At 30.2% G+C, this 21,666-nt stretch overlaps 2 protein-coding genes across 2 annotated transcripts; both read left to right on the top strand.

Moving 5' to 3' along the window:
- Positions 1-487: 487 nt before the first annotated feature.
- LOC124926332 (cyclin-dependent kinase B2-1) lies at positions 488-2,558 on the top strand. Its single transcript, XM_047466535.1, has 8 exons — positions 488-805; positions 973-1,114; positions 1,202-1,263; positions 1,333-1,444; positions 1,524-1,617; positions 1,856-1,925; positions 2,011-2,149; positions 2,242-2,558. The coding sequence occupies exons 1-8, from the start codon at positions 585-587 to the stop codon at positions 2,332-2,334; spliced, it is 933 nt and encodes a 310-aa protein (XP_047322491.1). The 5' UTR covers positions 488-584; the 3' UTR covers positions 2,335-2,558.
- A 15,825-nt stretch (positions 2,559-18,383) lies between these two features.
- Positions 18,384-19,283, top strand: LOC124924182. Its single transcript, XM_047464255.1, has 2 exons — positions 18,384-18,812; positions 18,900-19,283. Exons 1-2 carry the CDS (start codon positions 18,384-18,386, stop codon positions 19,281-19,283), a joined length of 813 nt encoding a protein of 270 aa, XP_047320211.1.
- The last annotated feature ends 2,383 nt before the right edge of the window (positions 19,284-21,666 follow it).

Here is a 21,666-nt window from a genome sequence, read left to right as displayed (position 1 = left end):
TTACACCACTCGAACAAAGGTTGGGCTGAGGTGAATGAGACAACCGATTAGTTACGATGTACAATTATCGATATTTTTAATATATTTATATCGAATACAATAGTAAGATACGTTAACAATATCAAAATTATCCTAGGGTAAAGCATAAATTTTCAAAATATTTATAAATTAAAAATATACGTCTAAAACTCTCTTTAAATATAGACTTATAATTAGTTAATGTTATTGAGTGGGGTTAACATTAATCTATCTAATGAAAATGATTGAGGAGTGATTTGAACATTGACAATAAATTCACTGTCTTATTTGAGACTTTATACGGCACATATAGCTAGGGTTAACAAATCTCATTTGTAATATTTTAAAAAAACAAGGGACATTTACGGTAATATATCAGAATCATCTAATTTGAATTTCGAAAACGTAGCCGTTGCCGCTGGTCACCAAAAAGGTTCCGAAAAAGCCTATATAAACTGAAAGGGTTCAGACGCTCCATCCCCCATCAGTTGTTGCGCCGGACTTCATTTCATCTTCCCCGTTAATCTTGAGAGAGAAAGAGAAGAAGAAGAGAGAGAGAGAGAGATATGGAGAATGTTCAGAAGTCAGCGATGGACGCATTCGAGAAGCTAGAGAAAGTTGGAGAAGGAACGTACGGGAAAGTTTACAGAGCAAGAGATAAGGCGACAGGAAAAATCGTTGCGTTGAAGAAGACAAGGTTACATGAAGACGATGAAGGTGTCCCTCCAACTACTCTTCGTGAAGTCTCCTTGCTTCGAATGTTATCTAGAGATCCTCATGTCGTACGGTAAAACCCTAGAAATGAAAATCCCTCTTTGTCTTTTTTTTTTTAGTTTATTCTCTTCGTATGATTAGATCTCATCAATTGAATGCTTCGATCTGCGATTTCCTGTTCGTGGAGTCCAGATCCGATCGATATTAGGTTTTTGATCTATAAGTTGTGAATTTGAGCAGATTGATAGATGTTAAACAAGGACTAAGTAAGGAAGGAAAGACGGTTCTCTACTTGGTTTTTGAATACATGGACACTGATCTGAAGAAGTTCATTAGATCTTTTCGTCAAACAGGGGAATTTCTTCCCCCTCAAGTTGTCAAGGTGTGGGATTCAATCATTTGATTATTCATTACATTACGAGTCTTTTTCTCAATCAATTAATCTTACCATTTTGTTTTCATATTTCAGAGCTTGATGTTCCAACTCTGTAAAGGAGTTGCATTTTGTCATGGACATGGAGTACTCCATAGGTAATAATGAGTAATTTTATCATTCTAATTTAAAACAAGAATTGAAATCTAATTGAAAGCTAATTGCAGGGATCTCAAGCCTCATAATCTTCTGATGGACCCTAAGACTCTGCAGCTCAAGATAGCAGATCTTGGGCTAGCTCGTGCATTTACAGTTCCAATCAAGAAATACACTCATGAGGTACATTCAAACTAGTTTATAACAGATAAACCCTCATCAAATTTATACAATTAGTACTAATTGTTTGTCATTGTTACAGATATTGACTCTGTGGTATAGAGCTCCTGAAGTTCTTATGGGAGCTACCCATTACTCAACTGGAGTAGACATGTGGTCTGTTGCCTGTATATTTGGTAAATCATCATTTCAATCCTTCCTCAGATCACTAAGACCTTCCTATGTTTATGAAAACCTGAATTATTTAAGATCAATGTCTGAAATAATCTCTGAAAAAGTGATTAGTAATGATGGGATGATGATCAATTTGGATTTAATCCAATGACCTACATCAAACAAAGTTGTAATTTGTATTTTAGGGTTTAGGGTATTTTGAGATTGAAAAATATTAATTTTGAACTTTTTGATTTGTAGCTGAGCTTGTGACAAAGCAAGCACTCTTTCCAGGAGATTCTGAGTTGCAGCAACTTCTGCACATTTTCAGGTAAGCAAAAACAAACATAAACAAATCCTATTTCATATTCTCTATTTCTAGGGTTTTATATAATATTGTGAAATAAATAAAACAGGCTTCTGGGTACTCCAAATGAAGAACTGTGGCCTGGAGTGAGCAAACTTCCAAATTGGCATGAATATCCTCAATGGAATCCGAAGAAGGTTTCTTCTATGGTGCCTAATCTGGATGAGAATGGATTGGACTTACTCACTGTGAGTATTATTATTATTATCATTCATTCATCTTATATAACTTTTGATTGAATGAATGAATGAATGAATGAGAATTTGATTATTTTGTGTAGAAAATGTTGGCTTATGAACCGGCAAAGAGGATCTCTGCTAAGAAAGCAATGGAACATCCTTATTTTGATGGTTTGGAGAAGGATCTCCTTTAGAAATGAAGATTGAAGAATCTATCTGTGTCTGTCTGTATTAGGATCGTTGTAAACTCGATGACGAATCGTCATCATCATCATCTCTTTAACTCTGCTTAGCTCGAGCATTACTTTTCGAGTAAAATCAACTCTGTTTGTTGAATTTGTGACTGACTGGTATTATGATTTTGCATAACATGTTCAATTACAGTAATTGAAGGAAATTGTTTCCCTTTTCCTTGGAATCTCTATGTTTGTTGTTACTTGTGTTTTTTTTGAATGATTTAATTTGAAAAAATAACAGCTTTCTATAGAAAATCTGGTTAATTTGGTTAAATTACTACCATTTTATCTTTACACCCTATGAAGATGTTAAATACAGTTCATAAAACAAGATTTATGTATTATTTTATACTAATCATTTTAAAAAATGAATTTCTAGGTAAAAGGCTAAAGTTTGTTGCTATTTCTTTTATATGTTTGTTGTTTTGATTTGATAGAAGAGAGATTTGATTTATTAGAAAAAAAAAATTAATATTAATAAAATTACATTTTGAGACCATTTAAAAATAAGTAATAATAATCAAACAAAACTTTGATTCTTCTAAGACATGGTTTTTTAATAATAAATAAAAATTATAATCAATTTACCCAAGTTATTTGATTTTTAATTGCCTATTTATTATTTCTAATTTAGTGTTGCCTATATTGATTATGCGTCAAAGTGAGACCCTGGACATTTTTTTTTAGATGAAGGTCAATAATAGTTACAAAGACTTAGGAAATTTAATGTATTATATATATTTTGTCCCTTAATATTTTCATCTAATTGATTTGATTATTTAAATATTTTTTTATTTTTAATAATAAATTAATTTTTTTTTAGTTTAAAAAATAAATAAATTTTTATTAATTCAAACAAGTAGATCATATTGAAAAATAAATTGCAGAATCATGTTAGCAAAATCAAAACAAGTAATACAAAATTATGTATTAAATAGTAGGATATATTTGTAATAATTAAAATTCTAATGATGATATCGAACAATCTTGTAATTTTGGAGGGAGACTCCAAAAACCCGTAACGATGAGTGATGAAGTAGAACAAGCCGAATAAACTAATTAAACAATGTCAGAGAATCTCTACAAAATATTCCGAGTGACATTGAATTTTGTCCTTGATCGAGGGTTGATAAGCAATGCCGGAAAATGTCATGCCAATGGATAACTGACCATATACATATATGGTCAATAAAAGTGAGAAACCCATAAAAATAATGGGAGGATACCTATAAGAGGGCTCCGACTGAAAGATCTTATTCAGTGACTCTTTATTGGAAAAATCAAAATAAACTCAAGATCCAATAACTTCATCTCCTTTGGTGCTAAAAAGGGGACAGACTCGAGAAAGTATCATCAACACAATCAGATGATATAAGGAACAAACGATTCACCAAAGATTAAGAGAATTATCCGGATCACAAAAAATCGGGATAAAAAATTCGATCTGGCTAAATAAAATGTCGCATCGAACAAAATACAACATCAATTCAAATCTGAGTGGTGAAAAATAAAACAGGACACCCTCCGATGCAGGAAAAATCATCAAAGGGACCAAGAAAGATTGTCTTTTCAACTTCTCTAGAACTTTTTCTAGAGAAAAAGAGAAGAAGATTGTGATAAGTCGTACTATGTTAAATTACTAGTGCGATATTATCATCAGTAGGATAAAACTAAACATATCTCACGACGATCTAATCCCAACTCACGTTCCCTATTGGTGGTGAACAATCCAACACTTGGTGAATTCTGCTTCACAATGATAAGAAGAGCCGACATCAAATATAAAAAAGCAACGTCTCTATGAATGTTTGGCTGCCACAAGACAATTATCCATGTGGTAACTTTTTTAACACATTTTGTTTCAAATTCGAAAGATTTAAAGGATCGTTAGGCCACGCTTTCACGTTTCGTATTCGTACTGAAAATCAGAATAAAACGAGCTTTTACCCTTCTGTTCTACACAAGATTTATGTTTTCGTTGAGCTCATCTAAGGACATCTGCGTTATCTTTTAATAGATGTGTCGCCCCATCCAAACTTCCTACCCGACAATGTCTTCCACCCGGACCGACCTCAACTTTATTATATCAAAATCATATACTAGCTTTTATATATATCCACCTCTTGTAGTCTCAATTTCACCTCCACACTCTAAATTGGGGGAATTACCCTAACTCTTAGGGCCCTAACACTATTGGAGAGGATAGAGGGTTAACATGACTAGGATTGGTGGGAGTGAACATAACCGGGATAAGCGGGGTAATAAATCGAGAAGAATGTATGTTTTGGGATGTGGACGGTATTTAATAATTAGCTAGAGCATTCATGATCAACGCGGGTTGTTCTATCACATGTTGCAAAGCTGCATTCTCTTCCCTGAATTCGGTCGTAGAGACTATCTCAAATGTTGGGACTTCTTCGATCATCTGGTAGCATATAAAATGTCATGTTTTTGGATATCTCTTCCTGGGAGCCGTGTAGGTTGTCACAATCGTGGACTGTTGCGAAGAGAATGAGGTGAGGGTTTGCAATTTTAATTAAGTACAATACAATCCATATGCATGTAAGATGAATCCTAAAGAGTTAACATCTCCTTTGTGATTTAAAAGCAAACATATAGTTGTTATACAAACATACTCATTAAGTTTTTTATAGACATATCTCTCTTGTTAAGACTTACAAAGAGCGTCTAAAGAGGAAAAAGTGTTGACAGAGAGATCACATGCTTTAAGTCATATTGTAGCCTATTCCTACACTAGAAACTTCATTCTCTTCATTTTTCTTCACCTGCTTGTATTCTTCAAGAATGACAGTCAGATAGTTCTTTTGCTTCTCTAGGATACTCATCTGGGAGGAGTTGTGCCATTTTTAGAGATATCCTACATAGGCCTTGTGGTTAATTAGCCTATCTGTAGCGATGGCATTTCCCGAATAAAAGAACGTAAAATCATAATCGAACTGTTTGAAGAGGTTGTGGGTTAGTAGAAGATAACCCATTCCAGGTTCATAAACATGATCATGGGTTTATTCTCCATCATGTATGCCATCTTTTTTATGGGATACCATAGGAGTAACTCCCTGACTTTGTCGTCATTCTCTACAAGAGATTCATGCAAACCTTTCCTCATTCTTTGGTATTGAAGAGGGGGACATGATATCTCTGGGACATACGGGTGGCAAACGTCCAAGTTTGTCGAGCAGCCATATGTGAATATGAGTTAAGCCTCTTTTGCTCATAATGGATGTTAAGTACGAATCATTTAGACCCAATAGCGTTTCGGCCATAATGATACATGAAGGAGTCTTTATTTCCCCTACGCATGTGGTATGCTACCTCTAGGTTTCTTGAGGAGGGTTTATCATTTGTAGATACTAGGAATAAGTGAGATAGTAGGATCGTTATTGTCATCATGGGCGATCCTAAAGTTAAAGAAATTTCTCCATTCCCTACTTTTATCTTTTTCCATTTTTGGAAGTCGATATACGTCTTCCTGAGAATAATATCGGATGTTGTCTTGGTGTATCTGTACTAAGAGCTTTCTTAAGGATATTGATTCTACAAATTATTTCAGATGTAGAATATTCTTGTTGTCTATCATTAGGATAGCTTAGAATTCTTTTATGGTTGGACAAATGTTCCTTTCTCCCATTAAGTATACTCGTCCCACGGGGCTCCACTTCCTTTTGCATTTGCATCATGAAGGTGTGGTTTATCTTTAAGTTTATGAACTTCATGATGGGACTTAGTCCATATATCCCATGGTTCGACTCTTTTTCGTGGAAACTATCGATTTAGGGGACCAATGCGATATCTTTCAGCATGGGCATTGTCTTTGATTGAAAATTCAAAACATTTAAAAAATGCGTTTTTTTTAAGAAGGAACATGTTTGAGATGTTCACTTAGACTATACATGCATACACATAATAAATATATAGTAGTCATGTAAGAGTTGTAGTGACGAGGTTTTGGTTGTTTGGGCACGACAAACAACCGACTTGGTGAGAGTATTTAGGCTTTTTATGCTATGGGGAATCCTAAGAGAGTATCATTCGCCGATAGTGGAGGGGGTAAAATTGCCACCATAAACCAGGAAATATCAACTCAATAAAGAATTCCCCCCACCTCCACAATGCATTTGTCCTATCGGATGACTCATCTCCAAAGGGTGTGGTCGATTCCTTGCATTCTAATTTTCCTCTAGCAACATCACTCATTTTGTAACAAGTTGTCATTTCTCATTGACAATTTTTGCACATAAGTGTATAAGTATCAAATTCAATAATATACTTTTTTACAAGTAGGGTTAGGGTGTTGTACAATTTTCAAGTATAGCCATTTAATATGATAAAAACATATGCGTCCCTTATGTGTTGTACATTTTGAGACATGCCTATTAAATTGAAAACGTGAGAAAAACGTTTTTCAAAAGTCAAGTTTATGTTTTCAAGTTAAACATTTAACTCCCGGAAAACCCTTGGTTTCCGAAGTAGCTCAAAGTTCGAGAATTTCAACATTACTTTGTATATCAGGAATCTTTTTAAAATAAAACATCATTTTACAAGATTTTAAATAATTCCTAATAGCTTTTGAAATTAAATATAAATAAATTTTAAAAAGATTATTCATTTGAAATAAAGTCGCCAATTGACTTTTAAAGATCAATAAAAAAAGGTGTACGTGTACGAACGCATTTTTCACCAATGATTTATTTTAGTTTGAAGTTTGGTGATACTTGAAAAAGAGCTTTCGCACTTTTGTCCTTTGTACGCGTTTTAAAACGGTCTTTAGTTATAAACTTGACTTTTGAAAATCGGTTGTATAACATTTTATTTTAACCAATTATTCTTCCGGTCTTGGACATGTGTATATTTTAGCATTATTTAAAAATTTATAACCACAATTATTTAAATGACAGTACATATTGCTAATTATGACTAAGGAGGAAAGTACCTAAAGAACATCAGTGTTGAAAGTATTAGAGTTTAAAAATAAATCCCAAATGAGCCCTTATTAAAATATTTTTTTGTGGGAATATATCCCAAAAATATTTTTAAACCATTTTCTAATTTTTCGAGATTTTTAGAAAATGGTTTGAGATTCCAAAATTACAAAAATAATTTTAGAATTTTAAGAGTGGAACCAAATCGGCCTTAGGACCGATGTTTTAGGTCCTAATTTGTTTTCTTAGTCGGTGGCTAAGGGCCCTTGGTCCTATGTTGAGAGCCCTTCAGTCGGGGGTCAAGATCCTCAGTCATGATGTAGAAGTCCCTCAATCGAGGTAAAGAAACCATCGGTCCTGGGTTTGGGAGTTCTTGATCGGGTGCGAGACTCCTCAATCCTAGGTTTGGTTTCTCGGTTGGATGTAAAAATCATCGGTCGGACCTTTCGATCCTACTTGAAGAACCTCAGCCGGACCCTTTCAGTCCTAGCTGAAAAGCCTCAGTCGGACCTCTTGTTCCTAGTTGGAATTTCTCGGTACTCAAGAATATCAAAATTGCAAGTTTTTCAATTTTAATAGAGACTTGGATTCTTTTATCCAATGGTCTGGGTAGCTTCACAAAGCTCCCATGAACATTAAGAACATCATCCTAAGGTATCAATCGACATGGGTGATGATCAATTCATTCAAAACAATTTAGGGCCAAAAATCGAGTTTTTGATTTTTAAGTTGTAATGAAGTGTAATGAGCTTACCAATAACTTCCTTATACTCCATATACTTGATTAATACTAAAACATGAACACTAACGGTTCATTTGGACTAATTCAAGAACTTATAATTTTCATTTATTTTGAAAATTTTGATTTTGATCAATAATGATCGGGATGGATCAAACATAATCTAAATAGTGGCTCAACATCATTAAGAACATGTAGTGGAAATTTTTAAGTTGTTGTTCTTGAGAATTAAGCCAAGAATAGAAAACTTGTTTTTTAATTTTTCCAAATTCATATTTGAGTTTTTTTTGTTTAAGATCGATTTATCGATTTTGACTTTCACGGAAAGCTCGTAAATGATCCTTAGATCGATTTTCAACTAAGAAATTCAAGAACCAGACAACATACAAGCTTATAAAAATTTAAATATACAAATTTCAATTTTAAACTGGAAATATGAATTAAAGGATGATCTTAGGGAAACTTTTGGGATGTCTAGATTCAAGCATTAAGGTTTGAAACAAGATTTCAAAAAATCTAGAAGCTTTGAGCTTCAATGGCGATTTTTTTTGTAAATCCTGATTTGAGGTTAGAGATCATGTCTCTTGGCTTTGAAATTGTTAAGGGAGGTTATTTATAGCCTCCCAAAGTCGGTTGATGCAACCAAGTGGCTTGAATCAGTCAAAATCCATTTATGATATTTTGGTTGCACTTCTAACCAATTGTCGGAATAGGCATTGATGATGCCTATGAATATATGGAAAATTATCACCGTGGTAGGGTGATCATTTCACCTTTTGAATCAGCCAAAATGGTTAACTATCGGTTAAGTTCAATCTTTGAGAAATTAAAAATAGGACTTGTTCTTATCCCACCGGAGATCGCAACAAAGAAGATGATCGGGGGACGAAATAGTTTCATTTATGGCGAGAATACGGACGCGGGGTCCATTGGCGTTCCGTCAGCACAACGTTGCGTTTTGGTCATCTATCACGTTTCTACTAACGTGGCGTTAGTTGATTGCCTTCTTCGCGAACACGCCTTTGCTTCGTTACAGCGGGCGACGTGGACAACTTGAGGGCGTTGGATGACAATCCAGAGCTCATCCGATGGTCAGAGCCGATCCCGAATTTTGGGATGCCCTAGTCCCGATAGAAAAAATGTTATATATTTTTGTTGCCCTAGGTCTAGTTTAAAAAATTGATAAAAAATAGTTTTTGGAGAGATTTAATCCTGTAACTAAATATAAGTTCTAAGTTTTTATGTTGAACCACTAAACTACAACATTTTATATTTAAAATTATAATAAATTTAACTAGATAACTTACTATTTTTAATAAATATGTTTCCCTGGAGAGTGGTCTGCCTTAGTCCGAGGGCTTATCGTGCTTACCTAGGGTCGACCCTACCTATAGTCCTGGTTCTTGTTGCAGCCGTTCTTCAATGTTTCGGTCACATAAGATCACATATTATTATTTTTATTTTAAAACCTTAAAGGTTAGTTTGAAATTTTTTTTTTTTTTCACATTTTACTTTATTTTTAATCTTTTAAAATACATAAAATATTTAAAATAAATATGACAAATATTTTGCCAAAGTATTTTATTTTATTGTTTTTCATACTTTGGGTTAAATAATTTATTTTTTTTGGGATAAAATGGGTATCACATTCCATCCTAAATTATTTATTTTAATCAATTTAATTTTTCTAAAAATATTATGAGATAAAATGAGTACAAATTCATCCCAAATAGTTTTATTTATTTTATTTGGCCATTTTACTTAATTAATTAAGTTTACATTATCACAATAATTAATCTAATTATTTTTTTAATTAAGTTTTTCATCATAACTTAATTATTTTGATTTTATTTATTTAAAAATAAATTAAAATAATTATTTTAAATTTATAAATTAGGTAGGTAAATTTTAGTGCTTGGGATATATTATATATTTACTAAATATTTTTATTTTTATTATAAAATTTTATGCGTAAAATAAAATAAATAAATTCACTCAAAATAATTATTTTTGAAAATAAAAATTAAATTAAAAAACCAATATATAATAACTGATATGTTAAAATTTTAAAACTAAATATAATTATTTTATTTTTAATTAATAATATTTATATTAAATTAATAACATTTTTTTTATAAATTATATATTGAATATTATTTTTATAATTTATAAACACAATTTTGAAAAAAAATTATAATAAATTGTAAATAATTAATTATTTATGAGGTTATAATTACAAATTATTTTTTAGAAAATTATAAATCAAATAAAAATAATATAAAAAATCACAATGTAATTAATATATTTTAAGAATAATCCTAAACAATATCTTATATATTCAAATTTTTATTATTTACAAATACACAATTTTAACTAATAAATGATCAAATATTTATTTAACTTTTATTATTAATATAAAATAATTTATTTTTATTTTTATTTTGTAAAAAGATTTATTTTCATGAATTTTGATTACAAAATAAAATTAATAAAACATTATAAAATACTTTCAAATTATTTTATTAATAAAATTCATTTTAAAGTTAAAATTTAATTTCAAAATTTTATGATTTTAAACTTTTTTATTAAAATGTATAAAATCACCTAAAGAACTTTTTATTTATAATAAATTATTATTATTATTATTAATATTTTTAATGTATTTATATGAATGAATATATTAGATTTAAATGTAAAATTTATTTAATGTAAAAAAAATAAAATATTATTATATAATATTTAATTATTAATTTGATTTTAAATATAATATCAATTACTTAATATCAATATTTTTACATATATAATTTAAAAATATTTTATAAAATATTATTTAATTTTAATTTGAAAACAAGCCTATACACCTCATTACTATAATAAATTTTAAAGTTATTTTTTCAAATTAAATTGTTTTATTATAATAATTATTAATATTTAAAATATAAAATTTGGTAAGAAGTATTAATAAATATTATAAATTGAGAATGAGATTTATATTATATTTATAAAATTATTTTAAGTATTTTCAAGTTATTAGTTTAAATAATATTTAATTTTTATTTTATATTAAAATTTTAAAAATTAACTTATAAAACATTATATTTTTATTTAATATTATATAAAGTTTTATTTTATATTAAAATAATTATATTATAAATATAAATATTTATTATAAATTTTATGTATTAAATATATTGTAAAATTATAATTATAAAGTAATTATTATTTTACTATGTGTATATAATTTTAGATTATATAATAAATATTATTGTTTGAAAATTTAAAAAATGAAAATTATATAATTTATGATTTAACCTTTTTTTATTTTAAATTTGAAATTATTATTTTGTTATAAAAAATTTCAAAACTATTATAAATATGTTAAAATTTTATTTTTTTTAAATTTATTTTATATTATAATTATTATTTAAAATTATATATTCTTAATATTTTCTTTATTAAATAAAATAATATTTTTAAAATTTATTAATTTATTTAATTCCGTTATTAATAATTTATTTATAATATATATTTTTTTAATTTGATTTATATTCAAAAAAATAATTATTTTTTAAATTATTTAAAAAATATATTAATAACTATAAAAATTAAAAACATGTATACTATAAAACCAAAATCTTATAATATAATATATTAAAAACAATTTTTGTAATAATATATATATATATATAAATATATATATATATAAATATATATATATATATATATATATATATATATATACTGCTTATAAAATATTAATAACTTAAAAATTTTATATTTATAAAATAATTAAATAAAATCAAAAATAATTTATTTATTTTAAAAAATCAAAATATTATTATAGACACTCATTTTTATTATCAAATTTATAATATATATTTAATAATTAATCAATATATAAATTTTCTAAAATAATAAATGTATTTATTACACGAATTTTAAAATAAATAATTTCAAATTTCATAAATAATTAAATATTTTAAATTCATAATATATTAATAATTTTATATTATAACATTTCATATTTTTCTAATTAATTTGTTTTATTATAATAACTATTAATATTTTTTAAAATAAATAAATATTATATTTACCCTCAAATTACTCTCATAACTTACTTTTTAGCATTTAAATTATTTTTTTTACAATAAATCGTCCCTCAAAGTTTCATAAAGGGTCGTCAATTAATTTTCTATAAACTATTTTTGTTTAAAAATAATTTGAGGCATAAAAGTAAGCGATTCAAAAGTAACGTCCTACAGGACATTGTGCTTCAATTTATCTTACAGATTATTGTTCCTTGTAAAGTCCTTCATACAAGAACAACTTTGAAAATTAGTTCAAGGTGATCCTTCAATGGACCGAAATACGATTAGATATTCATTCGATTTTATGAATTTAAATGTTATTCTCACCTTTGATCTTCTCTTACATGTCTTTATGAATCTCCACAAAGTTCACACGTCAGGTTCTTTGAATACACGATTTCCAAGTAAAAAAGATAGATAAAAGAGTATGCCGAACCATTTCCTGTCCTACCCACCTTTCAAATAATTTTTCCCAAACTACCCACCTTTTCATTCACATTCCCAAACTATCCACCTTTCTCTCTAAATCATTAATCAACCCATTAATTAACTCACTCTCTATCTTAACCCACTAATTAACTCCCCCCTCTCTAAACCCATTAATTAACTCTTCTCTCCCTTTCAACTATTAATTAATATCCTCACTTTTAAACTATTAATTAATTCAATTAAAATATATTATATAAATATTAAAATAAAATAACACATATGTTTTATTTTTATTTAAATCTATAAATATAATATATATAGTTCAAATTAAATACACTAAATTAAATAATTTAAATAACTATTATAAATTAAAATAAAATAGAATACATTACATATAAATGGGAACTTGAAATAAAATATATTACATAAACATTAAAATAAAATACATTACATCACAATAAAATACATAACATAAGCATTACAATAAAATAAAATACATAATAAATATTAATCACGTTCAATATACAATAAAATGCATATTTTATCTTTATAATTCAATTTTATGATATCTACTCCATTTTCCACAAGAGCAAAAACCTCTATATAAATTCACATTATGTTTGTTACCACCCTTCCAATATCCATTTATGGTTCTGTATTGTGCATTAACGATTTCGAAGACTCCTCTTTGTTCATTGTATGGAATAACCTTGTGTGATGATGTTTTTTTCTCAACAGTTTCAAATAATTCTCTTGACCTTTGACAATAAGTTTGACCATTTTGAAGGTCATTAAACGTCGTAGTTTCAAATATAAAAAAAATGAATTATAAAGATAAAATATGCATTTTATTGTATATTGAACGTGATTAATATTTATTATGTATTTTATTTTAATGTTTATGTTATGTATTTTATTGTGATGTAATGTATTTTATTTTAATGTTTATGTAATATATTTTATTTCAAGTTCCCTTTTATGTAATGTATTCTATTTTATTTTATAATAGCTATTTAAATTATTTAATTTAGTGTATTTAATTTGAATTATATATATTATATTTATAGATTTAAATAAAAATAAAAGATATGTGTTATTTTATTTTAATATTTATATAATATATTTCAATTGAATTAATTAATAGTTTAAAAGTGAAGATATTAATTAATAGTTGAAAGAAAGAAAGGAGTTAATTAATGAGTTTAAAGAGAGAGAGTTAATTAGTGGGTTAAGATAGAAAGTGAGTTAATTAATAGGTTGATTAATGATTTAGAGAGAGAAAGGTGGGTAGTTTGGGAATGTGAATGAAAAGGTGGGTAGTTTGGGAAAAATTATTTGAAAGATGGGTAGGACAGGAAATGGTTCGAGTATGCCGCCCTTTTTATATCTCTCCCTTCTACATTTAATTAACGTGGGTTCATAATTTGGTACTTATTTGTTTAAATTTGGACACATGTTTATTAACGAGATTTTTTTTTTCAAACTCGTTTAAGAGTTTAAGAGGGACATTCTTTATAACTCTATTTTTACACAGAAATAATTAAAATAAATATATGTGGTGTAATATGATGTCCATACTTGAAGACTATAATGAAATATTTATTGATTTATTTCGAGTTAATTCAAACACAACTTTTCTAAATACTCAAAATTTGATTAATTTGACACCTCGATAATGATCGACTCAGAAAATGGTGAATTTGAAGTGTAATAACTTTATTAAACATCGTTTTCAGTTACACTTGTTCAAATGAAATGTAACTAGAAATCCATCGAAAAATTATTTCTCGATTTCTTAGTAGACTCGGACCCAACTCCAGCTCCGAACCCAAAGCAATTTCCAAATAGAGATGCAACTTTTTATGTTTTTCCAAGTGACACTCTTTAGCCCATCTCGAGTGGGTTAATGCACGTCTTTTCATAAATACTCAAAATTTGAACAATTTAACACCTTTGTGGTGATCGGCTCGGAAAATGGTGAATTTTGAGTATAATATTATTTTTTACGTTTTTTTTTAAAAAAAACAAAAAAAACACTTCAGATGCCAAGGGAATAATAGAAAATAATTAAAAAACGATTTTTTATCCCCGAAGGTTCGCTGGAGAACCACTATACATAGTGGTCGACGCTGGAGAGTGACACTCACTCGTTAGAAGCTACGACAACCAACAATCGTTGTCAAACTAAGTCAAATCGAACAAGGTAAGGTTGAGTTAAGCGAGTCAAGTCGAAGGTCAACGCGCAGGCTTAACCAATCGATCGAAAATCAGGAAAATTTTGAATTTGTTGCGTCCATGTTAGCTTCTTCCCTAAGTATCTCTTCGTCGGATTCTTCAAAATAGCCTTGTTAGTTTCTGGGCACTATAAAGAACACCTTGAAAGTTTTGAAAAATCTTGAAAATATTGATAAGCCATGACACATTTTTTTAAGAAATCGTCAATTATTGACTTTTTTGAGTGATTCCAATTGAGTTAGAAAGTTAAGAGAATGATTTATTAATTCTTTCATCTCGATTTTTTGTTGTAGATCTTGAGCATAATGACATTTCAAAACAATGCAAAACGTTCAATATGAAGTTCAAAACTGACCACTCCTCACTCAAAAATTAAAATTTTGGGAGTTGTAGTGCTCCAAAATTAGTGATTCGGAACTTTTATAGTTAACTAACACATATCCCAAGTTTTGAAATGTCAAGTGTCTAAGAATGGCAGTCGTTGGATGAATTATCAGCCATTGGATTGATAAATAAATTTATTGTGATGGTTTAATTTTCAGCTATAAACATGTTGAAACTTTCATATATCTCACTCTTCTTCACTCATTTCATTATCTCTTTAGAATTCGAAAGGTGTTTTCTTTGTTTTCTTGAGTGTTATTCGAGTTCTTCACTCAATCGAGTGTTCTTTGAGTTCTTCACTCAATCGAGTGTTCTTTGAGTTCTTCACTCAATCGAGTGTTCTTTGAGTTATTCACTCAATCGAGTGTTCTTTGAGTTCTTGACTCGTCGTATTTCCGTTGAAACCCGATGATCGATTCAGGTACTTTATCAAGTTTGTTGCGTATTGATCTAGTTTTGAATCACTACTAGATTCTTTTTACCCTAGGAGATAGTCATATGTGATAAGATCCAGCAAAAGAGGAGAATGTAAAACTGTTTTAAGGAAAGTGTGCTAAACACATGCCTCGAATTAACATCTCAATTGATGATTTTTTTCTTTATATATTTGTAAGCATGAAAATTAGATTTACCCTATTTTCAAATAGTATTATTATTTTTAATAATATTAAAATAATATTTTGAATTTTTATATTCAAAATAACTTAAAAAAGAAATTAAATCATAATTAAGGGTTAATTATTGTGATAATTAAACCTTAATTACGAAAATTGTTCAAAATTCCAAAAATAATTTGAGGATAAAATATTGTATTTATTTTACCCAAAATAGATCAAAGAAGAGGGTGAAAATATTTAATTATGATTTAATCATGATTTATGTTTAATTCATGACTTAAACCAATTAAATAAAATATCCCAAAATTCCCAAAAATACCAATAAAAATAAATTATTGTCATAATTTTTATTATGATTCCAGAAATATTTTTCTTTGACTAGTAAACTTGACCCTAATCCTAGACCTAGGACCGATAACTACCTAACCCAAGGACCGAGCCTCCCAAGTCTTCGACTAAGCCGCCCGAGTTTGGGACCGAGCTCTTCGGTCCATTGACCCATACGACCGAGCCCTAGTCCGGACCACCCCAGTCTTGATCGAGCCCGACCGAGCCTAGATCGGTCAAACCGAACCCAGACCCTAGGGCTCCGATCCTAAGGTCTGTTTGGTTTCACTTTTAAAATCTAAAATTATTTTTATAATTTTGGAACCCAAACCCATTTTCAAAAAAATCCCGAAAGGTTCGAAAATGATATTTTATATTTTCGGGATATTTCTTAAATCAATGTTTTGGATAAGGCTCCGTTTGGAATTTATTTTTAAATTCTAACATTCTCTTCTGATATTTTCAGATTTTGTTAAAATTTGAATACCAACGCAACAGGTACACACCCCTTTTAAAAATTTTTGTACAATTATTTAAAGCATATGCTTACTTAGGACCCCGCGATATAACATCTCCCTCCCATATTGCCACGTTTCCGCGACGAGACGACACATATTAAGCTATGCGGAACTAGGGAGATACCATAGCCGTTTTAAATGGCGTTACAATATTGTATTTTAATTAATTTCTTTGTAACATCATTTATTTATATATTTATTGTTATTTCAAGACAAAATATATAACAACAACAACCACGCATTGAATTGGAGAATTCTTTTAATTGTTAGGGCACTAACATTATTGGAAAGGATCAGGCAAAATTAGGGAATGAGGAGTAAGAGACGAGAATCCACCAAAAGAAAATAAGAACAAGTAACTTATGGATTTGAACTCAAGAGCTTGGGCTTGTTGTTTGTCTCCCATGCCACTACACCAGCAAACACACCATACCATTAATGTTGTTGTTCTTCAGCAAAGAATTTTTCAATTTTTCTAAAAATGCAAAAATCACCATAAACTATCATTTGGAAAACGGTTTGAAGCCATGTAAGGAGGAATATAAGAGAAATTATTGTTGGAATTAAACTAATTCCATTAATTAAATGGAAATGATATTTGGGCTAATGAAATTCACACCAAATTCAAATGTGAATTAAGTGTGAAATTAATCCAAATGAAATTCACATGAAATTCAAATGTGAATTAAAGTGAAATTAATCCAAATGAAATTCACATGAAATTCAAATGTGAATTAAAGTGAAATTAATCCAAATGAAATTCACATGAAATTCAAATGTAAATTAAGGTGAAATTTCATCCAAATGAAATTCACATCAAATTCATTGTGAATTAAATTTGTTAATTGTTATAATTAACATAAATGTCTTGAATGAGGCAATTAACAAATGATGTTAATTGTCATTGTAACTACAAAATATTTATTGTATGATGTAACTTGCAAAGATGATGAAAAGGCAAGCAACGATAACCGTTGGATGAATGGATGATGGATTAGTGACCGTTGGATTAAAGAATTGATTATGAGTTTAATTTTCAACTATAAATATCCATTCACATTGTATTCCTCTCCACACATTATCTCATCACTTCTCTCTCTAGAATTCTAAAGTCTTTCCTTGTTCTTGTGAGTGTTCTTGTGAGTGTTCTTCGAGTTTCTTGACTCGACCATTCTTGTGCAAAACCCGGTGATTGTGATTCATGTTTTTTTGTCTAGTTCGTTGTTGTAGTGGTTTTCTGTGCTAAATCATTGCAGGTTCCGTTGTACCCTGGGAAGCAGCCACCGACGAAACTCTCCAGCACAAACGGGAGACGGTGAAACTGTTTTAAGGGAACTGTGATTCCACAGGCCTCGGAGCAAACGAGAAGATTTTTCTTCATTTCTTAAATAATCTGTTGTATTTGTTTTATTATCATTGTATTATTTTTCATATATCATTTACGTGTAATTTTTATGAGATAAGATTACCAACAATCTTAAAACAGTTAGCAAATATTACTTATCTCAGATTCTTACACGTTTCTGGTTGTGATTCAGAAATGACTACTGAAACACCTACTTCTAACATGAGGATGCCGGTTCCTGCTAACCATTTGGATAAGCCAGAAAAGTTTGATGGCTCAAACTTTAAAAGATGGCAGCAGAAGATGTTCCTTCTACCTCACGACCCTAAGTCTTGCGCGATTCCTCACGGAGGATCCTCCCACTCCCAAAATCGATGAGCCAAACATGGCTTCATCGTCGGATGCAAACGTGCATCCGAAAGTTGATGTGCAAGCGGCTTCGGCCATTGATGCTTGGCACCATTCAGATTTCTTATGTAGAAATTACGTGCTGAATGGTTTATCAGATTCATTGTACAATGTGTACAGTGAAAAGAATACGGCCAAAGAACATGAACGTAAGTACAAAACAGAAGATGCGGGTGTAAAAAAGTTTATGGTCGGTCGATTTTTGGACTACAAAATGGTAGATTCAAGACCAGTCATTAAACAAGTTCTAGAGATCCAAGTAATTTTGCACGAAATTCATGTTGAGGGCATGAATTTGGGAGAAACTTTCCAAGTGGCTGCTATTATTGAGAAGTTGCCACCGTCTTGGAACGATTTCAAGAACTACCTTAAGCACAAGCAAAAGGAGATGAACGTAGAAGAATTGGTGATTCGTCTACGCATTGAAGAGGAAAATAAAAGCGCCTCAAAGAAATACTTTAGTCAACATGTGGCTAAAGCAAATGTGGTTGAGCATGGTAAAGACAAGAAGAAACATAATTCTTTTGTCAAAAACCGGAGCCTTAATCCTAAAGGAGGAATCTCTAAGAAGTTCACGGGCAAGTGTTTCAATTGCAATGGCATGGGCCATAGATCTTCCGATTGCAAGAAGCCGAGAAGAGTTCGAGAGGCTAACTTGACTCAAGGATTATCGGACATGGATCTATGTGCGATGATATCTGAGGTTAACTTGGTGGGATCTAATCCACGAGAGTTGTGGGTTGATACAGGAGCTACAAGACATGTTTGCTCCAACAAAGAAGTATTTTCAAGCCTCGAAGAAGTGAAGAATGGTGAAAGCTGTTCATGGGGAATTCTGCCACTTCTGACATACAAGGTGAAGGAAAAGTGGTGTTAAAGTTGTCTTCAGGGAAAGATTTAACTTTAACTAATGTGTTGTATGTTCCAGAGATTCGGAAATATTTGATATCCGGATCTCTTCTAAGTAAGCATGGTTTTAGAATTGTGATTGAGTCGGATAAAATTATTTTATCCAAAGGTGGAATGTTTGTAGGTAGAGGTTATGCTACTGATGGGCTTTTTAAGCTAAATGTAATGGCAGTTAAGCCAAGTATGAATGAAAAGAATAAGTCTTCTATTTATTTGTTGGAGTCTTCCATTTTATGGCATGGTAGACTAGGTCATATTAATTATGATTCGATGCATCGATTAATAAAACTGAGTAGTATACCTACATTCGAAATTAATAAGAAACACAAGTGTGAAATTTGTGTTGAAGCGAAATTGACGAGATCATCCTTTCGAAACGTTGAAAGAAGTAATAGACCGCTTGATTTAATTCATACAGATGTGTGTGATTTAAAAGGAACACCAACACGTGGTGGAGGAAAATATTTCATTACTTTTATTGATGATAACACAAAATATTGTTGTGTATATTCTTAAAAGTAAAGATGAAGCCATAGAGAAATTTACTCTTTATAAAAATGAGGTTGAAAACCAACTTGGTAAAAAGATCAAGGTGTTAAGAAGTGATAGAGGAGGTGAATATGAATCACCTTTTGCCGAGCTATGTGCTCAACATGGTATAATCCATGAGACGACAGCACCTTATTCTCCTCAGCAAAATGGTACAGCTGAGAGAAAAAATAGAACATTAAAAGAAATGATGAATTCACTTCTATTAAGTTCTGGTCTACCACATAACATGTGGGGAGAAGCTATTTTGACAGCTAATTACCTTTTAAATAAGGTTCCACGAAAGAAGCTAGATAAGAGTCCATATGAATTATGGCATGAAAGAAAACCATCATATGAATACTTACGAATGTGGGGGTGTCTAGCTAAGGTAGCCGTACCATTACCTAAAAAGGTGAAAGTTTGACCAAAAACTGTTGATTGTATATTTATTGGATATGCACATAACAGTAGTGCTTATCGTTTTCTTGTATTTAAATCGGACATTCCGGATATTCATAAGAATACGATAATGGAATCGAGAAATGCATCGTTCTTTGAACATGTACTTCCATATAAGTCTAATGAAGAACAACGTTCTCCAAAAAGATTTCTTGAACTAGATGAACAAGAAAAGGAGAATGAAGTTGAGGTTGAACTTAGACGAAGTAAACGAGCTAGAACCGAAAAATCATTTGGTCCAGATTTTATTACTTTCATGATGGAAAGTGAACCTCAAACGTATAATGAGGCAATTAACTCATCTGAAGGGCCTCAATGGAAAGAGGCAATTAATAGTGAGATAGAATCTATCTTGCAAAACCATACATGGGAACTAGTGGATCTTCCTCCGGGAAATAAACCACTAGGTTGCCGATGGATTTTCAAAAGGAAAATGAAAGCTGATGGATCAATTGATAAATATAAGGCAAGACTGGTGGTAAAAGGATATCGCCAACGAGAAGGTCTTGATTATTTTGATACATATTCTCCAGTTACGAGAATAACTTCTATTCGATTGATTCTTGCGAATGCTTCTTTGCGCAATCTAGAAGTTCATCAAATGGACGTAAAAACAGCTTTCTTAAATGGAGACTTGGAAGAAGAAATTTACATAGATCAACCTCAAGGGTTTTCTTCTCAAGGGCAAGAAAATAAAATTTGTAAATTAGTTAAGTCATTGTATGGCTTAAAACAAGCTCCAAAACAATGGCATGAGAAATTTGATCATGCTATGATCTCAAGTGGATTTAAGATCAATGAATGTGATAAATGTATTTATATTAAAGACACAAAAAATGGTTACGTCATTTTATGTCTTTATGTAGATGACATACTTATCATTGGAAGTGATGATAAAATGGTTAAATCCACTAAAGATATGTTAAATTCAAAATTTGACATGAAAGATATGGGATTGGCTGATGTGATTCTTGGAATCAAAGTGATTAGAACATCGAAAAGAATAGTTCTAAGTCAGTCACAATATGTGGATAAAATCCTCGAAAAATTTAACAATGATGATTCTGCATTGGCTAAGACTCCGATAGATACGAGTCAACATCTATCTAAAAATCGCGGAGAGAGTGTTTCTCAATTAGAATATTCTCGAATAATTGGGAGTCTAATGTACTTAATGAGTTGTACAAGACCAGATATAGCTTATGCAGTAAGCAAACTAAGTAGATACACGAGTAATCCGGGTAATAATCATTGGAAAGCCATTGTACGATTACTTAGGTATTTAAGAAATACTCGTGATTATGGTCTGCACTACACGAGACATCCTACTGTTATCGAAGGGTACACTGATGCTAATTGGA

Source organism: Impatiens glandulifera, chromosome 2 (genome assembly GCF_907164915.1).
Source record: "Impatiens glandulifera chromosome 2, dImpGla2.1, whole genome shotgun sequence".
Lineage (NCBI taxonomy): Eukaryota > Viridiplantae > Streptophyta > Magnoliopsida > Ericales > Balsaminaceae > Impatiens > Impatiens glandulifera.
This window is presented reverse-complemented; position numbering and strand designations above follow the sequence as displayed.